The sequence below is a fragment of the Poromitra crassiceps genome (assembly GCF_964638095.1).
Source record: "Poromitra crassiceps genome assembly, chromosome: 30".
In the NCBI taxonomy this organism is placed as follows: Eukaryota; Metazoa; Chordata; class Actinopteri; order Beryciformes; family Melamphaidae; genus Poromitra; species Poromitra crassiceps.
This window is the reverse complement of record NC_139652.1, coordinates 9,736,707-9,750,678: the sequence shown is the minus strand read 5'-3', so window position 1 is coordinate 9,750,678 and position 13,972 is coordinate 9,736,707. Positions and strand designations below refer to the sequence as shown.

At 42.5% G+C, this 13,972-nt stretch overlaps 1 protein-coding gene across 2 annotated transcripts in view; it reads right to left on the bottom strand.

Annotated features, from left to right (window-relative positions):
- Nucleotides 1-3,623: 3,623 nt before the first annotated feature.
- LOC310800480 (uncharacterized protein) overlaps nucleotides 3,624-13,972 on the bottom strand; it is a 31,595-nt gene continuing 21,246 nt past the window's right edge. For both annotated transcript variants that reach the window (XM_083663080.1, XM_083663081.1), the window contains 5 exons: nucleotides 13,093-13,210; nucleotides 11,922-12,192; nucleotides 11,025-11,156; nucleotides 9,014-9,126; nucleotides 3,624-6,674 (listed from right to left, as the gene is read on the bottom strand). In XM_083663080.1, the coding sequence (XP_083519206.1) occupies nucleotides 6,662-6,674; nucleotides 9,014-9,126; nucleotides 11,025-11,156; nucleotides 11,922-12,192; nucleotides 13,093-13,210 (647 nt within the window). In that variant the 3' untranslated portion in view covers nucleotides 3,624-6,661. The remainder of the gene's footprint in view (nucleotides 6,675-9,013; nucleotides 9,127-11,024; nucleotides 11,157-11,921; nucleotides 12,193-13,092; nucleotides 13,211-13,972) is intronic.

Sequence of the window (13,972 nt, the reverse complement as noted above, 5' to 3'; positions counted from 1 at the left end):
GATGGCGTTTTCCGAGTCCTCTTTTATACCGCCTGGTGACACCTAAGTGTTGGATTGTGTGCTCGGGCAGCGCAGAAAACTTTAGCGGGTCGATGTCAAGCGCGCTTGGAGGAGTTTAAAAAGCAGGCTGCCGGGAGACTTTTCGGATGTACTTGCGAAGAAGCAGCTTTCTGTCAGGCCCGTATGATGGATTAAATTATCCGTTTTACAATGTGCAAGGAATTGACAGTCTCTTGACAAAATGTGGTTCCTCCTTGCTTCCGAATACGTAGATGGTCCAGAGAGAACAACGTCGCTTTCCGTGGTAGGCTATACTAGCAGGTGGAGCAGTTTTACGCACTGTTCAGTTGAGTGGAGTTGAGTTTGAGCGTGTGTTAAAACTTGAATGTTGAGGGAGGCGAGTGATGGGTTTATAAAGGGACCCCGGCCGGGCCACGTCACACAGTCACACACGCTGTAATCATAGACCTCTTACTAGTCCATAAGGATAACTGGAGACACCACGATTGGTTTACGAGAAAGACGGATGCGGCAGTGATTGGTCAGACAGACCCCATGCAGCGCAACAGTTGCTCCAGTGGCCCCTGTTTATTTTTAGGCGCTCCTATTTGGGCGGCTGGGAGCTGCCTGTGACTTCTCGCTTGTTGTAAAAAGTGTCATGTGCAGGGTCTTTAAAGTGGCTGAACAATTGAGCTACAAAAGTGAGAAGTGTATAGGTCTAACTCAACACATTTTCATTTGACAGATTCGTCAAAACGTTGAAACCCCTCACCAGGGCCTTGTTGAAGAGAGAGATATTACAAAACATGAGGTCAGTGTCAGTAAAGTCGATGAAGCAACTGCATTACGTGTGTTTCACAGTTATCTACCACCTCTGAGTGAAATATGCTTGAATTTTCCATGTAGGCATTCTGCAAAGGTCACTTCTAGCCCAGGGAGTGTTACTGTAATCTGGGAATAAATAATAATAATAATTAATAATAATAATAATAATAATAATAATAATAATAATAATAATAATAATAATAAAGAATTCTATAAAAGTTTGGAGAGATTAGGCCGACTGTACTTTGTTTATATGCCATCTTTTCCTACAGAAGTTACCATAAAGCAATGACATTATCTCCACTTGTGCCTCCTACCAGTTCGAGGTGTTTGCATTTCACTCAATTCAAAATATGAATAGAAACAATTGTCTTCATTCTCAATTTATTTACAGGCTACATAAGAATATTTTTACAAGAGTAAATTGATTTCTTGAATTCATCGATTCATTTGATCCCAACTCTTCCATCTACAACTTTGAGGTCATCAGTAACAACATGACAGCAAATCATTACTAGTGAGCTAAGGTACAAAAAGATACAGACATTGACTCTGTGTGTATGTTCATAATACAATATACTGATTAAACAAATTGCCATGAAATTGTAAATCCCATTAAATATTGTGTTCTGTGTGTTTTCAGCTTTGGGGACTGTCATGGTGGAGTGTTGTTGTGACTCAGCAGTCAGTGACCTGGCAGTGACACCAGACTCCAGCACCTTCCTTGACAAAATAGTGGGAGTGGAGCCGGAGGTAAGAATAACTGTGACACACGCAGAGGGCATGTTTAGGATACTCATCCTCAGACTGGACACAGGTCAGGATCTCCTGGTTGATCTCATACTACGGTATGTAATAAGAATAGATATTCTCTAAGTGCCTTTTAATTTGTATCATTTCCCACCAGTATGATGGCAAAACAGTCATCTGAGAATGAAACCAGTCCTTATACAGACCACATGTAACAAATTACTATTTATTACGGTGATACCATGCTGCAGCTTCATACTGACTTGAAACGAATCAGAATATCAAAGTTAAAGGGATAAAACCCAATGTAATAATTTACAAAGACTGTTGTCCCTAAAGCTTAAAAAAAAACAAAAACAGAACTGAGGTTGATACTCAAACAAGTTTTTATATGCTTCCGTGCTGGCGACAGCCATGGTCGGAGGCATTATGTTTCCGGGCTGTCCATCCGTCCTTCCGAGATGTACGTCCATCCATTCTCATGAACGTGATATCTCAGGAACGCCTTCAGGGAATTTAATTACATCTGACATAAACGTCCACTTGTACTCAAGGATGAACTGATTAGAATTTGGTGGTCAAAGGTCAAGGTCACTGTGACCCCACCAAAGACCTTTTTGGCTATAACTCAAAAATGAATACGTTAATTATGACAATATTTCACACAAATGTCTAATAGGATAAAATGGTAGAGTGATGACATTTTATATATCCAAAAGTTCAAAGGTCAACTTCACTGTTACACTGAGTCTGGACAGACAAACTGCAACTTGACTTGTTGGTGGAGGCATACAACCACGAGGCGGTTATTTCTAGTTTTATTGTGGTGATCACAAGCCTGAATCAGGAAAACCTTTCATATCCACAGGAAATGCCCATATGACTGGTCTCAGTCCGTTTGTTTATAGTGTGACACTTGGGTCTTACCAGTGTTCATAACAAGCAGGGATATATCAAAAGCGTATGAGTAGATTTCCATATGCTTTTTGGTGGACAGAAGCCATAGTATAAGCCTATATAGGCCATTTGGCCCAGGAGCAATTCGATTTAAGTGGTGATCTGGATCTGGAATTCCACCTTTCTCTGATTATTGTTTTTTAGCCATAACTATGCAGCTAAGATAGAGACTTGATTCCAAATCCTAACGGTATGTTTACAGGGGCAAGAAATCAATTGAACTTAAAGGAACACTGCCGATTTTCAACCAGCTTTGTATCATTACAAAACCAGCAGTATATCACAAAACTGTAAACAGTTTTTAATAAATGCATTCATTTAGTTTGACAGTTATTGAGAGATGATTTGAGTTAGGTTGTGGACCAGTGATGTCATTTGTGCATGAATGACATCACTGGTCCACAACTTCACTCAAATCAACTCTCAATAACTGTCAACCTAAATGAATGCCTGCAAATCTGTTTACCGTTTTTCTGATATACCGGTACATGTACTACAGTATTGGTTTTGGAATGATGCAAAGCTGGTTGAAAATTGGCAGTGTTCCTTTAAACTTGATAGTGAAAGTGATAGGTTGTCCTTGGGTGCAACAGCAAGTTGGCAGAGGTTTTGTGCCTTCTAGTTGTTCATGGAGACACACAACTTCATTGTTTTAACAACACATTTTCATTTTATTAACCCTCTGTGTCCTTGAACACAGGTCTTCAGGCTACTTTTAGACAGTTAGCTGCAGGTCTTCGTGCTCCTTTTAGACAGTTAGCTGCACTATAACTCAGCAAACCATGAGTCTGAGCAATGGAGTAATGAGTGTAATTTAGAAGCCCTCATCCACAATGTCGACACGCTGATCCCTGCCGGCTGAACAGAATGTGTGTCCGAGGGTTTATGACACGGCTCTGGAGTGAATGGTATTAATAACTGTACAAACCCAATGTAACGTGATGCCAGGAAAGAGACGCTTGTCACTCAAGACCAGTGCGGGTGATTTCATGAATGGGATTCCCGCGATACTTTTAAACCCTGAGTCTATGATAGCTGGTGAGCTCACTCCCCGAGAAAAGAAAGTGCTCAGGCATCAGGTGGTGGTGAGTATATTTATTTTCTCAAGTCATTTACTGTACAAAATAGACCTCCAGGTAACAAAATAGCCACAACTATATTGAAAACAACAATGCTATCGATAAGCAACGCAGCAAGCTGAAAAGCACGGTGCAATCTAGAGGCGTGTGAACGTTAAAACGTTAAAGTCAACTATCCACGGACTAAGCTCAGAAATAATGAGAAATAATATCCTGAAAGAGGCAACATTCATAATTATGTGCTATTGCAGTCACTGGAGCAGTGGGAAGTGACCTGCTATTGCAAAGTGATAATAATTGCAGTCTAGTGGTCCACTGGTGCCTTATTAAAAGGTAACTTCATCTGCAGAAAAAATATTGGTGATGCATTGCTCATAGAGGTTCGGTTTAATGACGAATGTCTTCAGAAAATATTTCAATACATGTGCAACATATATATATATATAAGTGGCTGGCAAAACCAGGATTCATATTGCTCTTGCTTGCAACTAAGATCAAACGTAATCTATATGCATGCGATGACTACACCACGACTGAACATAGAGGTACTCAAACTGATCAGTAATGCTAGGAATTGTTGTGAGTAATAATGACACTATGAATACACATTTATATATTTTGGCTATCAAATATACAACGCTCTCTCAAAATAGAATAAACTTTCTACAGAGCAAGTACAAATGGATTTAACAAATATCTCTCCCATAGTACTATATGTCCCATCTGACTATTTACATCAAATACAAAGTAACAGAACATAACCAACATAAATTAAATATTGTTCCTCTATATGTGTTGTAGCATGCACTTTCGACTCTAAATCACACACAAAAGATTTCACAAATGTATTGTTAACAGTCATGTTTAGACTCCTGCCATGTATTTTTCACTTGATAGCTAAGAGAACAATTCAGCTGTGACACACTCTTATTTACATATTTCAGTTCCATATTAATTCTGAATATGAATTGCCAGTAATAAAATGCCCTCATCAATTAACGAACCCTCGTCGCTCATGATCTAAACGAGTAGTTCTCAAACGCCTTCACGTCAAGGACCCCTAAACTGACACAAGACCACGGACCCCGCATTTCATATGATTTTGTCCCAGGGTCCCCCATCTGATAGGATTTTTAGCTTTTAGATGTTTTATTACAGAAAGAGTCATACATTCTGTCATTGTGTTACATCTGGATGGAACCAGGTGGGTCCAGGCTGTCTTTCTCTCATCTGCAGTTTCTCACATGAGCTAAGCCATCAATAAACAGGGGAAGGATGGGAGTCAACACATTCTCATGCTGTAGTTTGTACCTTAACCAATCTGGACCATTAACCTTAATGACAATCAAACCAAGCAATATAAATCCTGCTGGAGAGAGAAGGTTTCCCTCACAGAATAGCTTGATGCTCCCAAAACGTGTTCCCAAACCTGTTGTGTTGCCTAGAGCAGTGGTTCCCAACCATTTTTGTGTTATGTACCCCTTGAGCTGTTTTACCATGCCGATAGTAGCCTACCCCCTCACTCATCTGTGTCCATAATTCTCCTAAAGTGGTTTATATTAAACTTTTACTAGGCCTCTCTAACACATCTCATTAAATTAAAATAATTTGAATGACTCCTCTTTAATATCCTACAATTTGGACAGTTTTCAATTGGAAAAAGTTGCCAGTTTTTAGCATTTTGGAAATACATTGTAATCCCAATCTTTCCAAGTACCCCCTGCAAGCTGCTCAAGTACCCCTAGGGGTACACGTACCCCTGGTTGGGAATCACTGGCCTAGAGTAGTAGCGCATAACAACAACAAACCATAACATAATCATAAGTGTAACAACAACATCGCAGGTGTCAGATTTTCAAGGTGAAGTAAAGACGGGCCCACATGCTGCGCTCACTGCCTGGCATGTGAGTTAACTGATCATTAAAAGGGGGAGATGGGAGTTCTCTTCATTCTTGGCGTCATGCTGATTTCAGAGTCGCACACAGGACAATGCAGGAGGCAGGCAGAGGGGATAAGCCCGAGGCTATAAGCACAGCACACAAATAAAAACACAACGCTGTGTGAGAACAAGCACTGGGCCCACCCATCCGCAGGGAAATCACAAGTCAACATCAACCTTATACACTTGGATTTACAGGTGCGCTTAGCTGGGCATCCTGTTTTAATTTCACCTTCACATACCATAGAGAAAACCGCTTTTTGTTATTCTAATGTTGGGCAGGGCCACCCATAACAGCAGCAAGATAGCAGTAGTTGATAGTAGATAGCTCATTTGGTAACTTCTGATTTTTGCAGTATTTCAAATTTTAAACGTGTATTCGTTATTGCATCTAGAATTTGGGGGATGCATAGAGGTATTGAGAGGTCATATCAATCATCATAATTCAACATTGTGACAGACTGGTATTCCGGGATGCATTTAAATATTGACTCCACACAAATGGACACTGCTCTTTCTAGTAACTCATCGAGGGCTTATGTACAATAGTGATTTCAGTGCATTCAATGTCCAGAGCCCATGTTTGTCGTCAACTACACGAAAGATATTTGAACATATAAATAAATAATGGTTAAATAAACGGAGAACCATTTGATACAAGACATTCATTATCAAGACCTTCATTTGATCACATTGTCAACTAGAGAGGAGAAAAGAAAGATCCACAGAGACAGAAGAGGAATGGATATTATAGACGCAGCACTGGCCAACATTTAGCGGAGTGAGCTCAATCGTCAGAGCCATCTCCTCTTCAACGCACCCACCGAGCCAGACCGGGTGCGTCATCCTCATCCTCTTCAAGTATGTACCGTGTCATTTGTAATGGCACTTCTTCCCCTATACTCAGTCAGTTCAATGACGTGCATCGGTCACATTATTACCAGTCCGATCTATAGACATAGCAGGAGAGAACGAGCCCCGGTGCCAAGCAAACGTCTGTGCCTGTGCAGCTGCTGCCCATCCAGTCAACATCGGGTGAGGGCTCTCAACAAGCAAGTCGTGGTGAGAAGCACTGCTGTGGCTGCAGTGAGCGTCAAAACCGTGTTCCAACCTACCTCACTCCCCTGGATTAAGACGGAGGACAAGAGCAGGGTCAAGGGTCAGTATAGCTTTCCCTATTATTAAACCACCAAACATATTGGGCCTTCAAATGTTAAAGTTATTCAATGACACTACAAACATTTTATTATCACAAAGCAATTTGCCAAACTGCCCACCCGTCCCATGTCCATCTTCCACAATAGTGGATATAATTAACTGTCTTCAGATATTTAGGGGTTCAAGCCCTGAAGGGGCTGAAACCCTATTGTTTTTGTGCTGGTTTATTCTTGTCGTCCTTGTTGTTGTTCATCTGCCCCGATGCAAATTCCCATGAGTTGGTCAATGGCAGAGACCTGAAATTTGGCACAAAGACAGATATTGGGTGCTGATTTCTGCTCAAGAAATGTTTTTCGAATCGGCCTGAAGGTGGCGCTATAATTCGAGGTTTTACCTTAAAGGCCATAACTTCCACGCCGTTTGTCCGATTTTCAAACTTTTTCTTGGACATGTTCAGGTGAACCTACTCTACAAATTTGCCTCAAGGACCCTTAAGGTCCGTCTGGAATTTTTTTTAGATATTTTGAAAAGTTTGGAAAACACATTTTTGACATCTCCTCCTAGACCGTTTGACTGATTTCCACCAAAATCGCCAGGAATCATCTATGGAGCAAGCTCTACAATCCTGAATGTCAGATTTTTTAAATCTACTATCGTTTCGGAGTTATTAATCGTTAAAGTTGTGAGAGGGCGTGGCCTCTCAGCTAAATTGTCATAACTTCATGACCGATTAACGAATCTTCACGAAACTTGTTGGCGATCTTCGGAGACCATCCCAGACCATGTGTGTCAAATTATGTGCAATTCGACCAAAAGGGGGCGCCATAAACGGCAGAAATGGGCGTGGCCGAACACAAAAAAGTCCGTAACTCCGCACCTGTTTGTCCAATGATCGTACAAGGATGTCCTAGTCAAGATCAGAAGTTTTGTCATCATTGGTGAAATTGGGCGGGGTCTATGGTCTAAGCATGTAATAGCTGTAAATCAAGTCCATTCCCATAATCGGTTGCAAACTTCTCAGCCTCATCTGGAATGGCATTTCTGACATGCTATTTCGCAATTTGACCAAAAGGGGGCGCCGCAGATGTAAAAAGTGGGCGTAGCCTAACACAAAATATGCCGTAACTTCACACCTGTTTGTAACTCCCAGGCTGTTTCTCCAATTTTCAAGCTACTTTTTTCCACATGTTCACCTGAACGTGCTCTACAAATTTGCCTCAAGGACTATTAGGTGTTCAATTTGCGCAAGGCTTGAACCCCTGCCATTGCCGCTTGCGGCTATATTTTCAAATTATATCTGTCAGTTATTAAATTCATATCCACCCACCTATATATTTTCAGTATCTAAGACACATAGCATAGAGTGCCTGAGTCACGCCATCTTCTGGGTTCAGCATAGGATCTAAGGGATTTCATTCCACATTCATTTTTCCATAGAGGTTTAGAAAAATCATTGTAAAAAGACCAAGCGATTCAGCTATATTCAGAATCAGGAGAGCCAGTGATACTCAACCTGAGGCTCTAGAGCCACATGTGGCTCCTTTATGGGTAGTTGTGGCTCTTTTAAGTCCTACTTAAAAACAACAACAAAAATAATTAAAACAAACAAACAGCAGAATTAATCAATATTTCATTCTCATTCTCAAGTCACATCAATCTATTACGCCCCAGCCCCTCAAGCATCTGAACAACCAATCACAATTTATCTCAGGTCTCGAGTCAAGTGCAAACTCCGCCACACTGGGAAAAACTAGCTTAGCATGAACCTAATATGGCTGCCGCTAAAGAATGTAAGGGAAACTGCATCTGCCTGCTTTGTGTTAATGTCATTTCACAATTCAAATGGTCCAAATTGCAGCCTCATCATGAAACAAAGCAACCAAGGTTCAGCACGACTTTCCAAAGGTGGAGAGCTAAGAGCTGAAGAGATACAGATATACAGAACCCAACTGGTTTCAGGGAGAAAAGGGATGTTTTTGGATTGTGGCTCTTCCAAAAATATGTTTTTGTCAATGTGGCTCCTGAGTAGTGCAAGGTTGAGTACCACTACAACAACATTTCACTCGGGCGGGGGAAATGTCTGCTTTTTATTTTGATTGAAATGTTCTATGGTCTCTCCTGGTTCAGACTATAGCTGAATCGCTTGGTTTGACCAAGTAAAACTCTTTTTATAAGGATTTTACGAAACTCCTATGGGAAAATAAATGGGGGAATGAAATCCCGTAGGTGCCACGCCGAACCCGGAAGAGGGTGTGACGTTGGCACTCTATATTACACAGCAGATAGAGATAAGCTCCACCCATACCTTGCTCTCTGGGACGCCAGCTCCGACAACCAGCACCAAACCACAGCCACTATTACAATCATTCCTATGAAGGGGATGGAGAGAACAGGGTGCTCAGACCGATGGATGAAGCTCTGAGGAGGGGATCAAAAAAAACACAAGGACCATGGAGATGAAGGGAACGAATGAATGAATGAATGGATGAAGGTAGCCAAATAATAAACACAAAAAAGAGAGGGGGTGATAGAGAATAGAATTTCTCTTCTCCGCTAAATGTGATAATTATAACAGCTTATCTAAAGTATATTTATTTACCATAACATTCTCTGCAATATATGTATTGTCAGATGGCTGAACCTCAATGTACACAATTCTGATCAATGTACAGAGTCAAATATTCAGCCCTCTGACAATACATATATTGCAGAGAATGTTATGGTAAATAAATATACTTTTATGAAGACATCTTCCTAGACTCATGGCTTCAATTTATTTGGTTTAGATAAGCTGTTATACATTAGCGGATGTAGAATTTTATTCTCTATGAGGGGGGGTCTGACACCAGCAACAAATGGACCACCACCACTATAAATCATTGTGGAAACAAAAATATAACACGGTCTATGGCTGTGGCATAAAGGGGGAGGATTGTGATGGAGTGATTTATATGTTTATATTCACTGGAAAAACAATGCAGGTTTATGGCAACATCATATCATCTGATACAATCCAGGTCCATGTGAGCATGTGTGAGCATTCCTGTGTGGCCTTCACTGTACTGTATGAAGTTATGGTAACAAAAAGAAAGACAATACAGTGGCAACACATGTCACATGACAACGAGTAGCGTGAATGGTGTGTGAAGTTTTTTTTCTCCCTATTTTCGTTTTCTATCGTTTATATATTTGTAGTTAGTTTTCCACAACTTTATTTTAATTATACATGCTAAGAGGTCATGGACATTCAAAGAACAAGGACAGGCACGGGTAGACAGTTTGACACGACGCAGAGACAGCTCATCACCACTGTCACAGGAAAAAAAATGTAACTGCAATCTTGATGTGTTTTCTTTTCTAGAATTGAAAATTGGTCATTTATGTGTTTTGTGACCTTAATGACATTGGGGCCTTTGTATGGTTTAAAAAAATACATAGGCATTCATTTCTTGATTTCTCTGTGCAGAAACGTGTTTTTCTCCAACAACAGTTAAAGTGGTGCCGTCACAGGGAGGTTAGGACGCAGACAAAAGACCCCAGCCTAAAGAACAACATACATATTGATATGAGATGACGGGCCAAGTCGGTTCATATTAAAACATATATTGCTACAGTATGAGATTTAAACACATGTGGGCAGACATTTCAGACACAGGATACAGACACAGGATACAGTAGGTGTGATGTTGATGTTGTGTTAGTTGTGTTAGTGTGTGCATGGCAAAGAAACAGCTTCATATTTCTTCCTTCATTTAGCGGACCAGTGCTGGCAATTCCAAAAACTACATTGTTGTGACTAAGTTCATCTTTATGTCATTAACAGATCATAGGCAATGAATGGAGCAACAAGAAAGCTAGTCGCAAAAGACCTAAAGATACGACTACAGTTGTATACCATCATCTTATTCACCACACCTTATTTCCCCCCCTGTCTAAGCGGTCCCTGGGCGTTGCTCCGCCCCCTCTGTGCCGATCTGGGGAGGGTGTAGACTCTCACATGCCTCCTCCGATACATGTGAAGTTGCTAGCCGCTTCTTTTCACCTGACGGCGGGGAGTTTCACCGGGAGGACATAGCGTGTGTGCGGAGGAACACGCGGTCATTCCCCCCCCAGTTCCCCTCCCCCTTGAGCAGGCGCCCGCCGGACCGACCAGAGGAGGTGCTAGTGCAGCGACCAGGACACATCCCCCTTGTCCAATTGTGTCTGTAGGGATGCACCGACCAAGCCGGTGGTAACAACGGGGGGCGCGAACCTGCAACCCTCGTGTTGGTAGTGCTACCCGGACGCCCCCATCTCATCATCAGCCCCGGCCTCACCTGAGCCCCCCCAGACAGCTTCTCCAGCTCGGCCTTGCAGCGCTGCAGCTCCTCCTGCAGCTGCGCTCGCTCCCGCTGGCTGCTGTCATACAGTACCTGCAGCTCCTGGAGCTCCGTCTTCAGGCCGTCACACTGCAGTACACAGGGGTCAAACACAGGGGTCACTCTTTTCCTCTCGTTAATCCACTGACTGCTGATTGGACTGACAGCTGATTTTACTCAACACCGTGAATAACTAAATATAGCTCAGTGCCTTGTGCCTTGTAGGTCATCATTATATCATTCTAGCTAATTGCGTGATGTTCATAGGACATGGTGATTGAGCTGTTTTGTTGTGCGACTGCAGTGAGTGGATTTCTATCAAGCTATGCTTTCAGGATAGTTCGACTACTAAGCCTCACATCATTTTCTTTTAGAATACATTGGTCAAATAGTATAATTTGCAAATACTATATAAATGTGTTTTAATCTACTTACTCTAGGTGCCACATATACTGTATGCCACACTGTACTATAGAGAATCAGTGCCACAAAGTTTAGATGTTCAAATGAGTGTTTATGAAAGTTTCGTCCTGTCATTCAAATTAATGTAACTGATGTACTTGTCTGAAGTTCCTAATTCCAACAGCATTCATTTTCCTTTTTTTCCCAGAGTCAATAAATAGTTCATTAGTCTGTGAGTGAAAACCTACATGACACCATCTGCAGTAAAGCACACCCATTTGGTAATCCGTGTAGGTTAAACCAAAACCGAAATAATTATTTTCCAGTTCTATCTGATCCAGATCCATTCACGCACGCACCTGTGCTCCACATTTTCTATTTGGGTTTCTGGTTGCGTTACAGCTACAGAACAGCCAACACAGTTCTGAGCGAATGAGGCGCGTGATGTTGTACCTCTCTCTGGACCTGCGAGGCCCTCTCCTCCGCCTGCTTCAGCTGGTCCCGTAGGGAGAAGATCTCCCCCATGCCTCCGCTCCAGCCGCTCGGTGTCACCGGCTTCCCGTCAAACGAGATGTTCTTCTGGATGGAGGCGTCCACCAGGCGGCAGTTGGTGCTCTCAGTCTGGGCCATGGTCATGTAGCTCTCTGTCATGGTCTCCTCCATCTCCTTCCCCTCTGTGCCCTCGTCGGCGTCTTCTTCTTTCAGGGACAGGTAGACACTGGAGCTGTGAGGTGGACAAAAGGAGTATTGGCCTATACTCATGACAAACATGACAATGGGAGAACATTTAACATCCATGTACTAGTAGCAGCTGAACTGGGGTCCCTCTCGAGATGGTCGCCACAATGTAAGCGTTGTGGTATAACTTACTATGCCTTATGCATTATGATCATTATATTATTATGAATATATTATGATTATTATTATTGTTGTTGTTGTTGTTATTGTGGTGTTGGAACAGTGGTTCTCACTTTTTCACACCAAGGGCCCCTAAACTTTTTATTACAGAAATCGGGGGCGCCCTTGTAAATGAGAGCTTCAAGGGCCTCACCCTGTATAAATAAATAAAGATTAAATAAAATCAGAAAGTGTTTGAAACCCCATGACTAAAATAGGCATATACATTCTGTCATTGTGTTAGTTATAGGATGGAATTATAGTGAAAGTCAATGATTACTCTTTTGGCTGGGGACCCCCGGAACCCCCCGGACCCCCCACTTTGACAAGCACCTGATGTATACTCATCAGCTTGCACACATACTCTCTGACATACTCGATGTATAAAAGCCAACGTGAGGCACTTGGCTGTTCATTCGGGACTGTTTCGGTGATGCTGATGTCACTCGGCGGCTCGTACAGCCGCCGCATCATCATCATCATCATACCCGGATGAGCAGCCAAGAACACCGCGGACGGCCAAGTCGAATTAATGGCTATAATAGGCCTCTAACATCTCGTGCTCACTCATATGATATCACGAGTTTCCCCCCGGTGATTCAACAGGTGGCCGCGCGCTTTCGAAATGGGACACGATGTGAATGGATGTGAGTCAGAGGAGTATTCCAGAAGGTGTCCCACCACTCCAGCTGATCCAGTAATGACTGAGCAGTCATTGACCTCTCACCCTGTCCGCTGTCTCTGCAGCAGCTGCAGTCTCTCTGAGAGACGCTGGTTGTCCTCCTTCAGGGTCTGACAGTCCTCCTTCAGCATACGGCACTCCTCCTTCAGCAGGTCCACGTCACCTGACGGAGCAGGCAGGGTCAGAGACACAGATATCAAGTGAAGATGCAGGGAAATATAGCTCATCTTTCAGCTGCTTGAGGCTTCTCCAGCAGCATCAGCATCTAAGCCTTCCAGCATGTACAGTATAGAATATCATAATACATCAAAATGAATGCTGACGGGCGGCATCCGGGTAGTGCAGGGGTGTTCCCTGCCTACTAACACGAGGGACGCAGGTTCGAGCCCCCGTGTTACCTCAGGCTTGGTCGGACATCCGTACAGGCCACAATCGGCTGTGTCTGACAACTGGGACAGCAGGGGGAATTGGCCAAGTACAACTGGGGAGAAAACAGAGGTGGTGCCGAAAAAACGTGATAAAAAAATCTAAATGAATGTTGAATTGTGAGTTAAAGGAACAGCTCACCCTAAAATCCAAAATACATTCCTCTAGGGCTATTTATCCATCTATATAATTTTGTGTTAGTTGCCTAAGTTTTGGAGATATCGGCCGCAGAGTTTCTGGCTTCTCTCCAATACAATGGAACTGGATGGCACTCGGCTTGTGGTGCTCAAAGTGCCAAATAAATACATTTGATAAACCCAACAGCAATGTCTCTTTCCAGAAATCATGACTCCGTTACTCAAGATAATCCACAGACCTTGTTATGAGGAGCTTCATGGAGGAACTATTTTATTTTGACCGAACTACGTGCACCCGCTAGCTGCTAGCTAGTTCTTACATGAGACTGCAAAAGAAAACAGTTCCTACATGAAACTGCTCA